At 49.3% G+C, this 14174-nt stretch overlaps 1 protein-coding gene across 2 annotated transcripts in view; it reads left to right on the plus strand.

Annotated features, from left to right (window-relative positions):
• Positions 1-424: 424 nt before the first annotated feature.
• LOC144943016 (uncharacterized) overlaps positions 425-14174 on the plus strand; it is a 28778-nt gene continuing 15028 nt past the window's right edge. For both annotated transcript variants that reach the window (XM_078870146.1, XM_078870147.1), the window contains exons 1-4: positions 425-568; positions 1034-1917; positions 3684-3828; positions 11204-11312. In XM_078870146.1, the coding sequence (XP_078726272.1) occupies positions 1164-1917; positions 3684-3828; positions 11204-11312 (1008 nt within the window). In that variant the 5' untranslated portion in view covers positions 425-568; positions 1034-1163. The remainder of the gene's footprint in view (positions 569-1033; positions 1918-3683; positions 3829-11203; positions 11313-14174) is intronic.

A 14174-nucleotide genomic window follows, 5' to 3' on the forward strand; every position in this document is an offset into this window, starting at 1 on the left:
ATCCCCGAGCACTCTCCAGACTCAATGCTGCTGAGCTTGCGAGCTCTGCTGCAGATCGGATGCAATCAGAATCAGACTATTTATTGACACTGCTGGAGGAATCCGATGAGCTATGAAGCTCTGTTTCACAGATGGTCCAGTAGGGACACGGGGTAAGAACGTTCCAACAACAAACAGTACACAAACAGGATAGCAATGCAAAGTACAAGAAAAAGTAAACAAATCACCCAAACTCAAAACAAAACCATCCCCATCCTACCAGGCAAAGCATTAACACAAAGAGAGGGTGATCATTCGGCATTGTTCAGCAATGGGGGGGTGGGAAGTGCCCAGCCAGCAGGCTCCGCCCAGAGACGGCCCAGCGGAGCTGTCATTGGAGACGACGGAGAGAGAAAAAACACCGAGAACGGGGAATTCCACTTGAAGCACCATCGGCCTGCCGGCGTCAGCTTCTCGCTCCGCCGAGACCACCGCGTCGAAGTTCCTGCCGGGGACCACGCGACGTGCAGGTGGTGACAGTGGAGTTATTCGTTCCCGCAGTTCGTGGCACTGGAGCAGTGCCGAGGAGGTAATGATCATACTGCGAACCTGGCAGCGTGCCCTCGCACTGTGGAACTGCGCCCGCCTTTATACCCGACCGATTTCGTGACGTTGAATCGATCGCGAGAAGAAAAAAAATTCCGATAATTTACGCGTTGCTAAACGGTGCGCGGCGTTGCAATGTTTTGCTTGTGCCGTCAACACAAATCCCAAGGGATGTGCTGCTCACCGTGAGCATTCACGCGGTGCTCCGATTCTGTCCTCAGCCCTGAGGCAAGTGGTGCAAAATCCACGGGATGAATTGTCTACAAAGTGCCACTCGTTTTATTGATCCCAGAGGGATGATTGGCTGAGTAACTAGAGTGAATGCACTTGTTAGAAAATCTTGACGATGCCTACGTGTGCTCATGTTGTAGTTGCAGCATTACGGCGTTGCTTATGTTGTGTGCTGAACGTCATCCCCTTTGCTGACCCTATTGCTGTGTTATTCCAGGCCCAACACTTTGCAAGTATTTGCGTGCAGTCTTTAAAAGACTGTGAACGAAATGTAAATATGTTAGACGTTCAAAATAGTCAAACCGCGCCCGGCGAACGCGAATGATGGACTCGGACTCCTTGGGACAATGGCAGCAAGACGTTCGGGGCGTCGCAGAGAAACGGGACGGGCCGGCGAGATGCGACGACGACGACGACCGGTCGACGAGGTGCCAAGCGAACAAACCCCGGAACCGCCTCCTCCTCCTGCTGCTCCTGAGGACGACGCCCATGCCAGAGATCCTTCCACGGGGGGTTCCGCTGTCGGGAACAAAGCCGGCAAAACGAGAAAATCAAAGGCCGCCGTTGGTGCGAGAAGGACGCTGCGAGCGAGGGCGCGGTGTCAAGGTCCACCTCGTCGCGAAGGAACGCAAATTAGGACGTCGTCACCTGAGGATGACGCCACGCCACTGCGCGCGGACGGGCTACGGGCCACCAGCACGGGCACCGCCGACAGCGTTCAAACCCAAATGCTGCCCGGGGCGGACATCCGCAGCGAGCCGTCTTCGGCGGCCGCGATGGAAGCTCCAGACTCTCGCCAGCGCAAAGCCGCCCTCCCGCTGCTGCGCAAGAGAAGACGTTTGGCAGACAACGACTTGAGGGATGCGAGCGGAACAAACCCCACCGAACACAAGCGCGGAGCCCGGGGGACCGCCGACCACCAGAGGCCCGCGGGCCCACGGGACGTCGTCGCCGACCGCCAAGGGGGCTCGGCGGGCCCAAGCGGCACGGCCGCCCTGTCGCCGGGCCGCACCGCGCCGGCACATTGGCGCAGGCTCTTACCGAGGAAGACGCCGGCCACGCCGGCTGGAGGGTTGCGCTACGCTCCGCCACGCTACTCGGGTAGGTGGCCACCTTGGCGTCCAGAGTCGCTTGTGCTGCAGTGCTCACACTGAGTGTCATCATCATCATCATCACGATCCATGGGCAGATAGCCCTTAGGTGTTCACTGCACACTGCCTAATTTGTTTCCACTTTCCTCTGTCTTGTGCCAATATTCTCAAGTAGTGCAACATCTTTCTGGGACCAATCTCCACTGTCGTCGTTAAGCCATTCTCAGTGAGGTCTTCCTCTCTTTCCGGTTCCTTCCATTTTTCCGAACAGCACACTTTAAATTGTCCTGTTGTACATCCTATATATAAATCTTGACTTAAAGCTTTCGTGACTACCGAAAGACCCAAGAACATGAATTCCTGCAAAGTCCCGTAGATAGGTTCAATGTGTCATAACTGCCTGCATCTTCAGGTCGTCTTGTACGTCCAACCTTTTTCTTCTACGTTGGTCACTCTTTGGGTTCAGCTTAGATGCAGTATCCTTCTGTAGCAATACATTTCGAGTTCCAATATCTTATCCCTGTGAGTAGTGTTTAATGTCCACGTCTCGCAGGTATACAGAGCTGTACTGAATTGCACACACATGTTCCTATAATGTTGAGTTTGGTCTTGTAGCTGATTTGCTGTACACTGAGTGTACAGCATGCAAAGCAGTCAGGCAGAATGATCATCCAGCATTCACTGAGTCAGTCCTCATTCTTCTTCTATCGCTACTGCCATGGTTCATCTTCCCATGAACGTCACTCAATTCTTCCACCCAAAGTTGACTGCCAGGTCTACTGCTCTGCCTCGTTCGTGCTTTGTACAACCACCGCCTTTGGAACCCACTCCCATCGTATAATTCGCCAACTTCTTGTAATCATCTTGCTCAATTTAAGAGATGCATTCACTCCCATATATAACGGCTGTAATAGCACGGTTTGCTTCAAGCCGCTTAGCATTCTGGGCCTTTGGGCTTGTACTCAGCAACTGTGATAAAAAAAAAATCTAACCCGATGTACAACCGTAGTACGTTAAGTGGAATAGGTGAAGAAGGTTGCCTTGGCGTTGTGAGTGACCCATTAGGTGTCAGTATGAAGACGTGCATTTGTATAAGACCAGTTCGTGCGTAAGGACAGAATGCACATTTGTTTAAATTGCACATCAAGTATATGCTATTATTGTGTTATTATGATTGAACCAACATTAACAATCACATCAGATGGCTCATGTAAACATGACTAACAACATGACAGGAAGGTGTGCCTTCTGTGTTTACTTCCCTCCTTAAAGTAAATGCTATTTTAAAAAAAGTTTGGGAATGTTTTCACTCACGAGTGATATATGTACTATAATGTGTTCCCAGCATATTGAAGTATGGTCAAACAACTTCCACTGCCTGCACCGCATTGGGAGGCCCTCATCCAGCAGTGGATTGGCAAAATGGTTGTACATGTGCATGAAACGTTGGATGCTGTAGCGCGTGTAGTCTTCCTCTAGACATCTCGTAGAATGTTTCGTCCCACCAGAAGATGCTTGGCATAGTATCCAGATAAAACATCGCACGTCTAATTGCTAGAGATTGGCCGTGAGAAATGTTCTCCAACTCACCGTTGAGCTGAAACAATCATCATTGGAGCATTAAACGCTTGTATACCACGCGACAATTTAATTTCGTTTTGGCCGTACAGATGGCAGGCGGAAAGTTTCGTGATGTGAATTCGGCCAGATCATTACGTCTCGTTGGGAATGACGCTTGTAAATAATAAGATTAAAAAGTGCGTGGTATGTGTGCAGGTTTGCCCATAGTGCCCACGCTCGTGCCAGTTAAGGTCTTCTTGGCCTCCTCCGGCTTCGCCGCTCCCCGGCCACCGTCACTTCCGCACGAACACCCCCACTCGGACATCGCCATCGCAGCCAAACCCGACGAAGACGGAGACACGTACGTTTACCGAAATGTTTACCTACTGCGGCGGACGCCTGATAAACAAACTGCCCTCTACAAATGTCATCTCTTAATAGCACCTCCGATTAACGCGGTTGGCTACGTACGGTGCAAAAGAAGTTCAACGTATATACGTTGGATGCTCGGTATTTGGGCTTTTTGTTGTAGCACATAGGCTGTCACGAAGACATTAGGTTGATTCTTCGTCAGCTTCACAGAACAAATCGGACTTGGAGCTACTGCAGAACTGGCCGTCAATGACAAATCCTGACAGTAATTGGCACCGAGTTTAAGATTTGCTGCACACCGCAAAAAAAGTGTGAGTGAGTCGGTGGGTCAAATGAGTAAGTGAGTATGTGTGAGTGTGTGAGAGATAGTGTGAGGAAGTGGGTAAGTGAGCGAGTAGGTGAGTGGGAGAGTGAGTGTGTGGGTGAGTATGTGAATGAGTAGTTCAGTGAGTGAGTGGATTAGTGTGGGAGTGAGCGAGTGAATGGGTGAGTGTGTGAGTGAGTAGGTGAGTGGAAGAGTGAGTGGGTGGGTGGGAGAGTGAGTGCAATTGTGTGTGAGTGTGTAAAGAAGTGGGTGAGTGTGTGAGTGAGCGAGTGAGTGTGTAAATGGGTGAGAGTATGTGAGTGAGTAGGTGATTGGAAGAGTGAGTGGGGGGGATAGTGCAATTGTCGGTGGGTGTGTTAGTGAGTGAGTGTGTGAGTGGATAATTGAGTGGATGATTGTGTGAGTGAGCGAGTGAGTGGGCGAATGGGTGAGTGAGTGGATAAGTATGTGAGTGAGTGAATGGGTGAGTGGATGAATGGGTGAGTGAGTGGATTCGTGTTTGAGTTACTCGGTGAGTGTTTGAGTGAGTGGATGAGTGAGCAAGCGAGTGGGTAAAGTGTATGAGTGGGTGGGTGGGTGTGTGAGTGAGCGAGTCATTGGGTAAGTGAGTGACTGTGTGAGTGTGTAGGCAGACTATAACGTCCCGACCGTTTCTCGATGTCACAATCATGTGATTGAGGACTGCTAACCGGAGTTGATGATGACCGTGGAAGGTGACACCACGTTACGTACATCGCAGCCACACCAGAAGATGCATTTTGGTGTAGATAGGATTGATAAGGACAATTTAGAATATGCAACGCACACAGTTTTCGTTCACTGCCAGAGAGAGAATTAATTAGAGGCACGGGAAACCACAAATAAGCGGGAAGGTAGCCAAAACCTGGTGCCAACAATTGCCCAAGCCCTGTGGTTCTACATTGGGATACCGTGGAGTGAATTACTTCACACTGCCCCGAATACAAAATTATGAATAGAGTGGTGGGTGGATCAGTGGGTGTACTGCAATTCACCAACTCGCAGACACAACAATTGAAGGGCCAAATCACTTCGAACGGAATCGCTTAATAGTTGCTCTTCATAAGCCACATGAAAGGAGGTGGCGACTGTTCCTCTCCCTTCCAGCACTTGTCTTTCGTCACTTGTATTCACTTATGTTGAACTTCTTTCGCACCATATGTAGCCAACCATGTTAATCGGAGGTGCTCTCCTAATTCCTTCCAAAAAAGCTCCCCTTAATCACCTAGCGCATCTCTGCCACCTCCCTCCATGCGACCCACGGACCCCACGCGTGACCCTGCTCAAACAGTGGGAGTCCAGCCCTGCCCTGCCAGAGGCTCACGCTCTCCTGCCGCAGCGGCATTCCCTTTGCTTCACCATCCTCATCGGCCTCGCCGCCGCCGCCACCACAGTGGAGGCGATTGATTGTCCCATCGTTATTCTACTGTGCCCTTTGCATGCTGCGCTGGTGGCCGACTTTGCCTTGTTCCTCGGTCGCCATGGTAACTGATGACCACGGAAGAAGAGTTGGAACTACAACTACAGCGGTTATCCTGCAGGTCAGGCATTGGTAGTGCTCGAGGGCTGCTATGGGAGTTGAGGGATGGAAAGTGGTAATATTGCATTGACGCTTTATGTGATGGGATGCAGATAACTATTCGAGGATTCAAGTGACCCGCCTTTCCATACTGACCGAACTAATGCATTCGAACTTTCAATCTTAGTTGGACTCGGGCCCTTCTGTGTGGAGTTTGAATGTTATCTCTCTGTTCTGCGCGGGCTTCCTCCGGTGTCTCCGGTTTCCTCCCGTAACTAAACACACACACAATGTAACCGGTATTAACTAAAACATCCCAATGTTGAAAAAATTACCTGCAAATGGCTTAATTGGGAATCGCACAAAGCAGCAGCAGCAACAACACCGTCCCCAACTTTAAACACTTGGCAGTGCCCTCCTGAAAAAGAGTTGAGATTCGGTGAGACTTTCCTGGGTAAACAAGCGAAATAATTGTCAATCATAGTTGAAACGCTTTAAAAGAAGACAAGTGGATGATTTGTACAAGGTCGACAATCTTTTGTCAACAGAGTGCCTTGGACTGAGATAAAAACAAGTGGGTGCCGCGGTGGTGAGATGTTAACTCCCTTGCCTGGTATACAGGAGGTTATGGGTTCGATCCCGACCCTGACACCTGAATATTAGGAGATTGCATGTCTCTCTTTCTCTGTGGTCGTGTGGATTTTTCTCCGGGTGTTCCGATTTTTTCCCTCCACATTTATAATCGACATGCGTTTAGAGTATTTGGCTCTATACATTTCCACGTGATAAGCCACTTTGTTGACCTATCATTTGTGGCCAGGTTGCTTCTGGAAAAGGGCTATAAAGCGTCGTGGGCCTTATTTGTCAAAATATAAATAGTTGAGTTGAGAGTGTGCAGCCCTGCAGTGTGTGTGTTCGTCATGCACCGGTTCTACAGCCTCCCCCCCGCTGTCCTGCACACACGCCCCAACCCGCCCAACCTCCTCTCTTCCACTCAACAGCTCGCTGTCGGCTTCTGTCTCTGAATCCCAAGTTACTTGCTTGATCTTGCCATGATATCTCTCACGTACCTCACAAGTACCTGCACTGAAATGCCAGAAAGCGTCTCTTCCCACTGGTCCAGCACTGTGACCTCTGCAGTAACACAGGTACAGGTTTTCCAGTCCGTTCATTTCAGAATCAGAATCTTTATTTAGACTGCAGGAGGAATCCGATGAGCTATGATGTTGTTTTATGTCCAGTAGGGACGGGTCAGGAAGTTACAACAACAAAACATTACAAACACCGATATTTACGTTCCCATAACCCCTTGCATTAATCACCTGTACAATCTTACTTCCTGTTGACACCTGTGATGAAGATGTGGAATCCCCAATTCCCAATCACCGGCACCAGCTTCTGTTGTGGACCGCTCACCTTAAGACCCCAGTGCCTCAATCTACAAAAGAGCCGCAGTGATCCGGTCGAGATCCTGGTCAACAATCCGCATCCGGAGAGTTGCATGGAAATCACGCATTCCGATTCCCGATCGCCTCCAGTCACTACTCCATGCACGGATTTAATGAGCAGGTTAGTAGTCGAGCACAACGGCGAATGAAGGTGGTGGACAAAATCAAGCTAGTTAAGAGCTTTTCCAACATCCCAGAGGATTTGGAAGTGGATCATAACGTTGTAGAGAGACTGTCAAAAAAAGACAAACACGTCATTAAAGATGTTCCAAGAAAAAATAATTGACTGCCTTTGAAATTCAACCTTTCCAGCGAATTATTAATGTTTAATATAAACACAAAGACTCAAGGCAACTTGAGTCTGGTGAAGTTCATCCTCACAGCGGCTTTGCCTTACCATCGAACACAGATAGTCAATGCATCACGTGCTTTCAGATACATTTCTGTGGCCGCCTCTTCCTTCTGTTTCAACCGAGTAGTACCCCCTTGTCTGACACAACATGGTTCTGAGAAATAAATGTGTGAATAATGAAGATCAATATTTTAACCATTTGTCCATTTTCTGAGGTTATCCACCAAATTAGCAATAACTGCAAGCGAATAACAAAAAATGTAACGGACGTTCTGCATGCATGACGGCATTTTCTCTCGGTCGCTGCTTTCTCTGAGAAACCATATTGTTTAGGATCAGTGAGTTAATAAATGTATTTTATATCGTTCTAGGTTACCATATGGATTTAAAGTTATCATAGTTATTTTATATTGGCAGTTTCATGAGTGATTATTCACCAATGACTCTCATGTATGATATAATGTCACATTCATAAATGACCTCACGTGTACCCCCTGGGACATTGCCACGTAGTGCCCCCAGGGGTCCGCCCCCCCCGGTTGAGAACCACCGCTCTAGAGCATGGGATGACAGCGGCAGCTTGTTGAAAGTGTGGAGGACCTCGCCACGTGAGATCGAAGCGCTGGCAAGATGTGGCGATGTAACGAGGTCACGAGTGAATAATGAAAGATCACGTGGGCCGAACATAGTTGAGAACTTTTCCGTGGGGAAGAAAACGAGTAAAAGTACTGTGTTGGTTTTTTTGGTGAGCCTGCTCCGTGAGAAGTCGTGGTGAGAGGGGCTGAAGGGAAGGACGGACATCTGTTTGAGAGTGGTATGCAGAGACCGGAACGCCACTTCTCAGTTTTTTCGCGCATTTCCACGTGGACGTGCACTGTTTTGATCGCCACAAATATAATTGCCCACAGGGAATGTTAACTGAAAGTGCTTCATGGAAAAGCATTAATAATGCTACAACAATACTACTAAAATCATCAGCCATGGCCAATCCACTGCTGGATGACGACCTCCCCAAGCCACTGCAACCTCTCTCTCTCGATCCTGTGATGCAATCATCTAACCAGCACCTGCACACACGAGCTGATTTTACCACTCCACCACATGGTCGAAAGTCACTTGGACGTGTTCCGTTCCTTGGTTCTATTCGAATAGATAACAGTAAAAACGCACAGGACACGAAATACCGTAACAACTATATTTGTGCGGTCTTTAAAAAGTTAATTGTACGAGAAAAGTGTGGATACAACGAGTGAGCATATTCCCATGTGTGAAGTAAGTGCACTTCAAATGTTGTCTGTTATACAGGAGACCATTGAATATCGCGAGTTCATCGTTCGCGGCTTCGCTTTGTATACCAATTGAGCTACCGCGGGGGTCACCGGAGTTTTGACCTTTCACGAGGGACGCGAGGCAGTCGGTGGCACCTCAACCTTTGCTGTGCTGGCATCTCACGGACAAAGACAGAGATCCCCCGTGTAGCCTTAAGAGGCTGTTGGGGCAAGTGCTGTTAGCCGAGCGCCTATGAAGAAAGGCAGGGCACACGATAGGGTGGGTGGCCAGCACCACCCCTGGCCGCCTTTGTCTCCACAGTGGCGATGTTTTTTTAAACACCGCACCAGGTACTCATCTGAGGCCGAGTCGACCTAGGGGAGGACCAGCACCAATCCAGATAATCGCTATCACTGGTGGCGGGCGTGGGTGGGAATCGAACTGGGGTCGCCGGGTTCGTAGCGCAGTGCGCGAACCGGTCGTTTCGCTACCGCGCCTCACTCGCGGACACACACACATCCTGTATATAAGTGCAGTATTCAGTATTTATACTACAATCTATCGTGCAGGAATGTTTCTTGTATCGGGTGTTTACATGTTCATTACAATTAGTTTCGTTTTTGTGGCATACAGTACAGTACTTATTTCAATTGCGATGCGTCTGTTTTTGGTTTGCCGTGTCCAGTACCCATCCCCATTATTTAGGTTCGATTTAAGTATTGAATATCGCGGTTTTGGTTTTCGCGGCACTTCCCAAGAACGCAACACCGCACCCCTCCCAGGCGATATTCTCAGGGTCTCCTCCACTGCTGGTTCGTTCATTGTGGCTGGGACAAGTGACACTGTAGGGGAAAGTCCCCTGCGTGCACCCCCTATTGGAGTCTCGGGCCAGCTGCCATCACGGAGCAATGAGAACTTCCTCTTTCAGTTGTCGGGGACTTTCCAGCCTTCACCACAAATAAGGCAACGACATCAAAGCCGTTTTGGATTAGTGCACTTATGCACTCCCCGCGTGACTGTATGTACTTTTGCAAACAGTGCATACAATCACTTCCACGCTTTTTAATCAATCGCGCCAGGAATTTGTATCGCCTAACAAAGCAAGACTTTAGTCGTACCGATGTATTTATATTGCCAATAGCAGTGCATTATTTAACTTTTTATAAATAAATGAAAACTATAAAAACTATATTTTTATTTTAACAGGTAAGGTCCACTGAACTGTAATAGCTCTTTTTCAGAAGCGACCTGGCCACAAATGATAGCTCAACGAAGTGGCTTATCATCATGTGGACATTTATAGCAGCCAAATACTCGAAATGCATGTTGATTCTACATGTGGAGGGGAAAACTGGAGGACGCGGAAAATAAATCCATACGACAGGGAGAGAGACACCGCAAACTTCAAATATACAGCAAGGGTTAGGGTCGGGATCGGGATTAAACCCACGACTGCCTGTACACCAGGCGAGGTAGTTAACATCTCGACGCCGCGGTGCCCTTAGTGATCACATCATTCACACGTGGAATAGGAACCACTGACGATACGCCACCTCAGGTGGTACCGACAAGTGAAACATCTGCAGCAATCCACGCAGCGCCTGCACGCGAACTGACCTTCGTGAACCGGTGTTACCCGTATTTGTTAAATATTTCTCCAACGTTATCGTGACTTTATATTTGCACTGTACTGTATCTGATGCGTGGGCATCGTTGTGGCTTTTTTCATGTATTTCTGCTCTGGCATGAAGCTGGAGCTGAAGAGTAGTTAGAGCATTAATGCTCCCCTGCTCACGATCTCTGATGTATTATTATGAATGACCCTTGTTTACCTAGGTGAGCATTGTAGAGTCTCCCTTTCAGTAGGGCCCTGCTAAGTTTTTAGCAGTAGGAGGACAATATTGCCCTGCGTTTTCCAATTGCAGTAATTTGCAGAGTAATTTTCCAATTGTTATGGCCGTGATGCTTGCACACAATGATTATGCTTCTTTGGTTTACTTTTTGCAGAGATCGCGTATATTTTTTTCCGGTTAATGCACCCGCAGTGGTTCATACTGCAGATGCATTAACCAGGGCCATTTACGTATTTATTTATTTCTCTCCCTTGTGTATCTGCTGCTCTACCTGTGTGAAAGTCCACGCGTCAAAGCCTTCGCTAAATACATTTGGCAGGGTGGCGGACTGCCAGCTTTGTACCCTACATCCTCTGATGGAAGCGAGTGAACGTATTCATGCTTGATTTTGAGGGCATAAGACACAAACACTCTGCCGATTTGTTGGTCTGCTGTGGTGTCAGCAGAGTACGGCTGTTTCAATTTTGGGAGTATTTTTATTAGTTTATTTGTGATTATTAATCTCGCGTGGAAGACGATATATTCTTCGTCCACCGTATCCCTTGTACCAAACGTGACTCCTGGAGGACTTTGTTGACAGGGCGCTACACATCGCTGTGGTGCAGCAGAATGTGCAAATGGTTAACAAGATCGTGCAGCTCTTCCACATGGGCCGGATCAGCCTGGATGTCTACAACCACTTACACCAGGTGAGCCGTGCCGCTGCCACCATCACCACCACTGCCACCACCGCCTCCACCAAGTGAGGACAATTACACCGGTGTAAAGAACTCCCATGGTTTGCGCACTGCACTACAAACCCGGCAACCTGAGTTCGATTCCAAGTTATCAGCGAGTGATATCTGAATTGGTCCTTGGCCAAATACTGTACGATATTGTCACTGCGGAAACGCTTGTAATCTTGCTTTGCATACGGTTTATTTTGTGAATGTGATAGGATGTTATTTTTATTCTCCATAGTAGGTGGGGACTTTCCCCGAAGAGCGAGTTAGTGTTGTAAGAGTTGTGCATAAATTGTACGTCCCTGTATGTGTGCCGTGGCAAAACAACCCCCTACCTCCTCCGTGGGCAGTGCTGTGGGGGGAGGGCCAATTTCGATTGGCCTTTCCCCTCATGGCATTTGTGACCACCACAGCGGCCAAAAGGGGGCTCTGGATGGGTGCCAGGGGCTGGAAACCCCTCCACCTTCAATTAATTACCGCTAAACCACGACATAATTTTTTATTAATAAGCTTGTACCGGAGGCCCCGGGGGGTCAGGCGTCTGATGTCTCCTGGCCAAACAACATTTGGCGGAGCCAGGAGACTGAATCTTTACCCTCGGGGGTCCTCCTGAAACAATAAAAAAAACTATGTGTGGCTACGTGAAATGTTTGAACACTCACTGGGAGCTGGACCGGTACCGCCTGGATCTCTATGGTATTCAGGAGGTCCGGTGGACCGGCTCTGGCTCCTGCCACCATAACGGATGGACAGTCCTCTACTCGGAGACTGCCAAACAACAGGGAGTGGCTCTTCTTCTGAACAAAAGAATGAAGGGGGTTTGGGAGCGTGGCGGTGAGGTGTGGGAAGCTGTAAGCTCCAGGCTACTTAGGGCTCGCCTTCCCATCAACCAGAGACGAGGAGTGGTGGTCGTGGTTACTTATGCCCCCACTGAAGATGAACATCCGTAGAGGGATGCAGGCAAGGCCAATGAGTCAGATGCCTTCTATGACCTCCTGTCACAGGTGCTAGCTAAAGTGGCCCCTCGGGATAGAGTCATCTTGTTGGGTGACTTCAATGCTCGAGTTAGTCATGATGCTGGCATCTGGCCTGGAGTGATTGGAAGGCATGGGCCAGATCAACTCAATAACAACGGCAGGAGGCTGCTAGATTTTTGTGCAGCCCATGGGCTTGTAATTACCAACACGCTGTTCCGGCATTGGCGCATCCACACAACATCATGGATGCATGCCGGGTCCAAGCAAGAACATCTGCTGGACTACATAGTGACGGAACAGCAGATGCGGGCCCACGTCCTTGATACCAGGACCTACCGTGGAGCTGATCTGCCCACTGACCATCGACTGGTCATCTGTAAGATGTGCCTGCCATTCTTCCACTCCAGTGGTGGGTGTACACCCAGGACCCCATTTAAACCCCTAATGGCATGGTCCCAGCTAGCTGATGAAAGTTGCAAGCGAGAATTTAAACATCGCCTGCGGCTGGGGTTGGCATCGTCCCTCACTCCTCCTGATGTCGAGAGGAAATGGGCGGGGTTTAGGACTGTGGCTCATGCAGCTGCAATGGCTGCTTTGGGTACACGGTCCAGATCTCCCCAGATACCCTGGCTGACAGAGGAGGTGTTCAAGCTGGCTGAGAAAAAACGACAGGCCCACTCTCATCGGCTACAGCATCCCACATCGGAGAATGAGGAGACTTACCGCAGCCTTCACTCGGAGGTTCAGAGAGCTGTGAGGCGCTGCAAGGATGGGTGGTGGTCGCGGGTTGCTGAGGAGATGGAGTCTGCCTCAATGGCCCACGATCATAAATTGCTCTTTAATTTCATTAAAAAAGTAACCTGCAGCGCCACACCTATTACCATCATTAGGGGAAAGAACAGTGATCCAATCTCCGACCCCCGGGAACAGGTTTGCAGATTTGCTGAGCATTTCTGTGAGGTCCTGGGGGAGGGGACATCCCTCAGCCTGGATAACAACATGGGACAAAGTGGGGATGATCCTGCCGAGGCTGCAGTGCCTCAAATATTGGAAGAAGTCACCCCCTGTGAGTGGCTGGCTGAGGTGCCATCTGTTGAGGAAGTACTGAAGGCGATCCAGAGTCTGAGACTAGAAAAGGCACCGGGCAGAGATGATCTCCCAAGTGAAATGTTGAGGGAGGGTGGTGTTTGTGCACAGACTGCCCTACTTGACATCATAACAACAGTCTGGACCACTGGATGGGTTCCACAGGACTGGAAGGATGCCCTGGTGGTCCCCCTCTTTAAGAAGGGGGACCGCACAGAGTAATATCTACAGGGGCATCTCACTCCTCAGTGTGCCGGGAAAGGTTCTGGCAAGGATTGTTCAACATCGCCTTGCTAGGCACGCTGAGGAGAGGCTTGCGGAGCCCAAATGTGGTTTCAGGAAAGGGCATTCCTGCATAGATGCCATATTTTCTGTCCGTCTGCTAAAGCAGAGGTGTAGGGAATTCCAACAATACCTACATCTCTGCTTTATTGACCTGGTCAAGCCCTATGATACCATCAGTAGGCCTGGGCTCTTGGTAGTTCTTCGTGCTTTCGGAGTCCCTGACCCTCCGCTCAGGATCATTAAGGACCTTCATGATGGTGAGCGGGCCTGGGTAAAACTATGCGGCTGGGAGTCAGAACCATTTCCTGTACTCCTTGGGGTGCTACAGGGATGTCCTCTGGCTCCCACATTATTTAACATCTATTTCAACCAGGTAGTTCGTGAAGCCTTCAATAGCTATACCGGAAGAATTTCCATCTGGGACAGATACAATGGGAGGCTTATCGAGGGTAGTTGTGGAGAGAGTGGAGAGTTTCCCATA

Source organism: Lampetra fluviatilis, chromosome 29 (genome assembly GCF_964198595.1).
Source record: "Lampetra fluviatilis chromosome 29, kcLamFluv1.1, whole genome shotgun sequence".
Classification (NCBI taxonomy): domain Eukaryota; kingdom Metazoa; phylum Chordata; class Hyperoartia; order Petromyzontiformes; family Petromyzontidae; genus Lampetra; species Lampetra fluviatilis.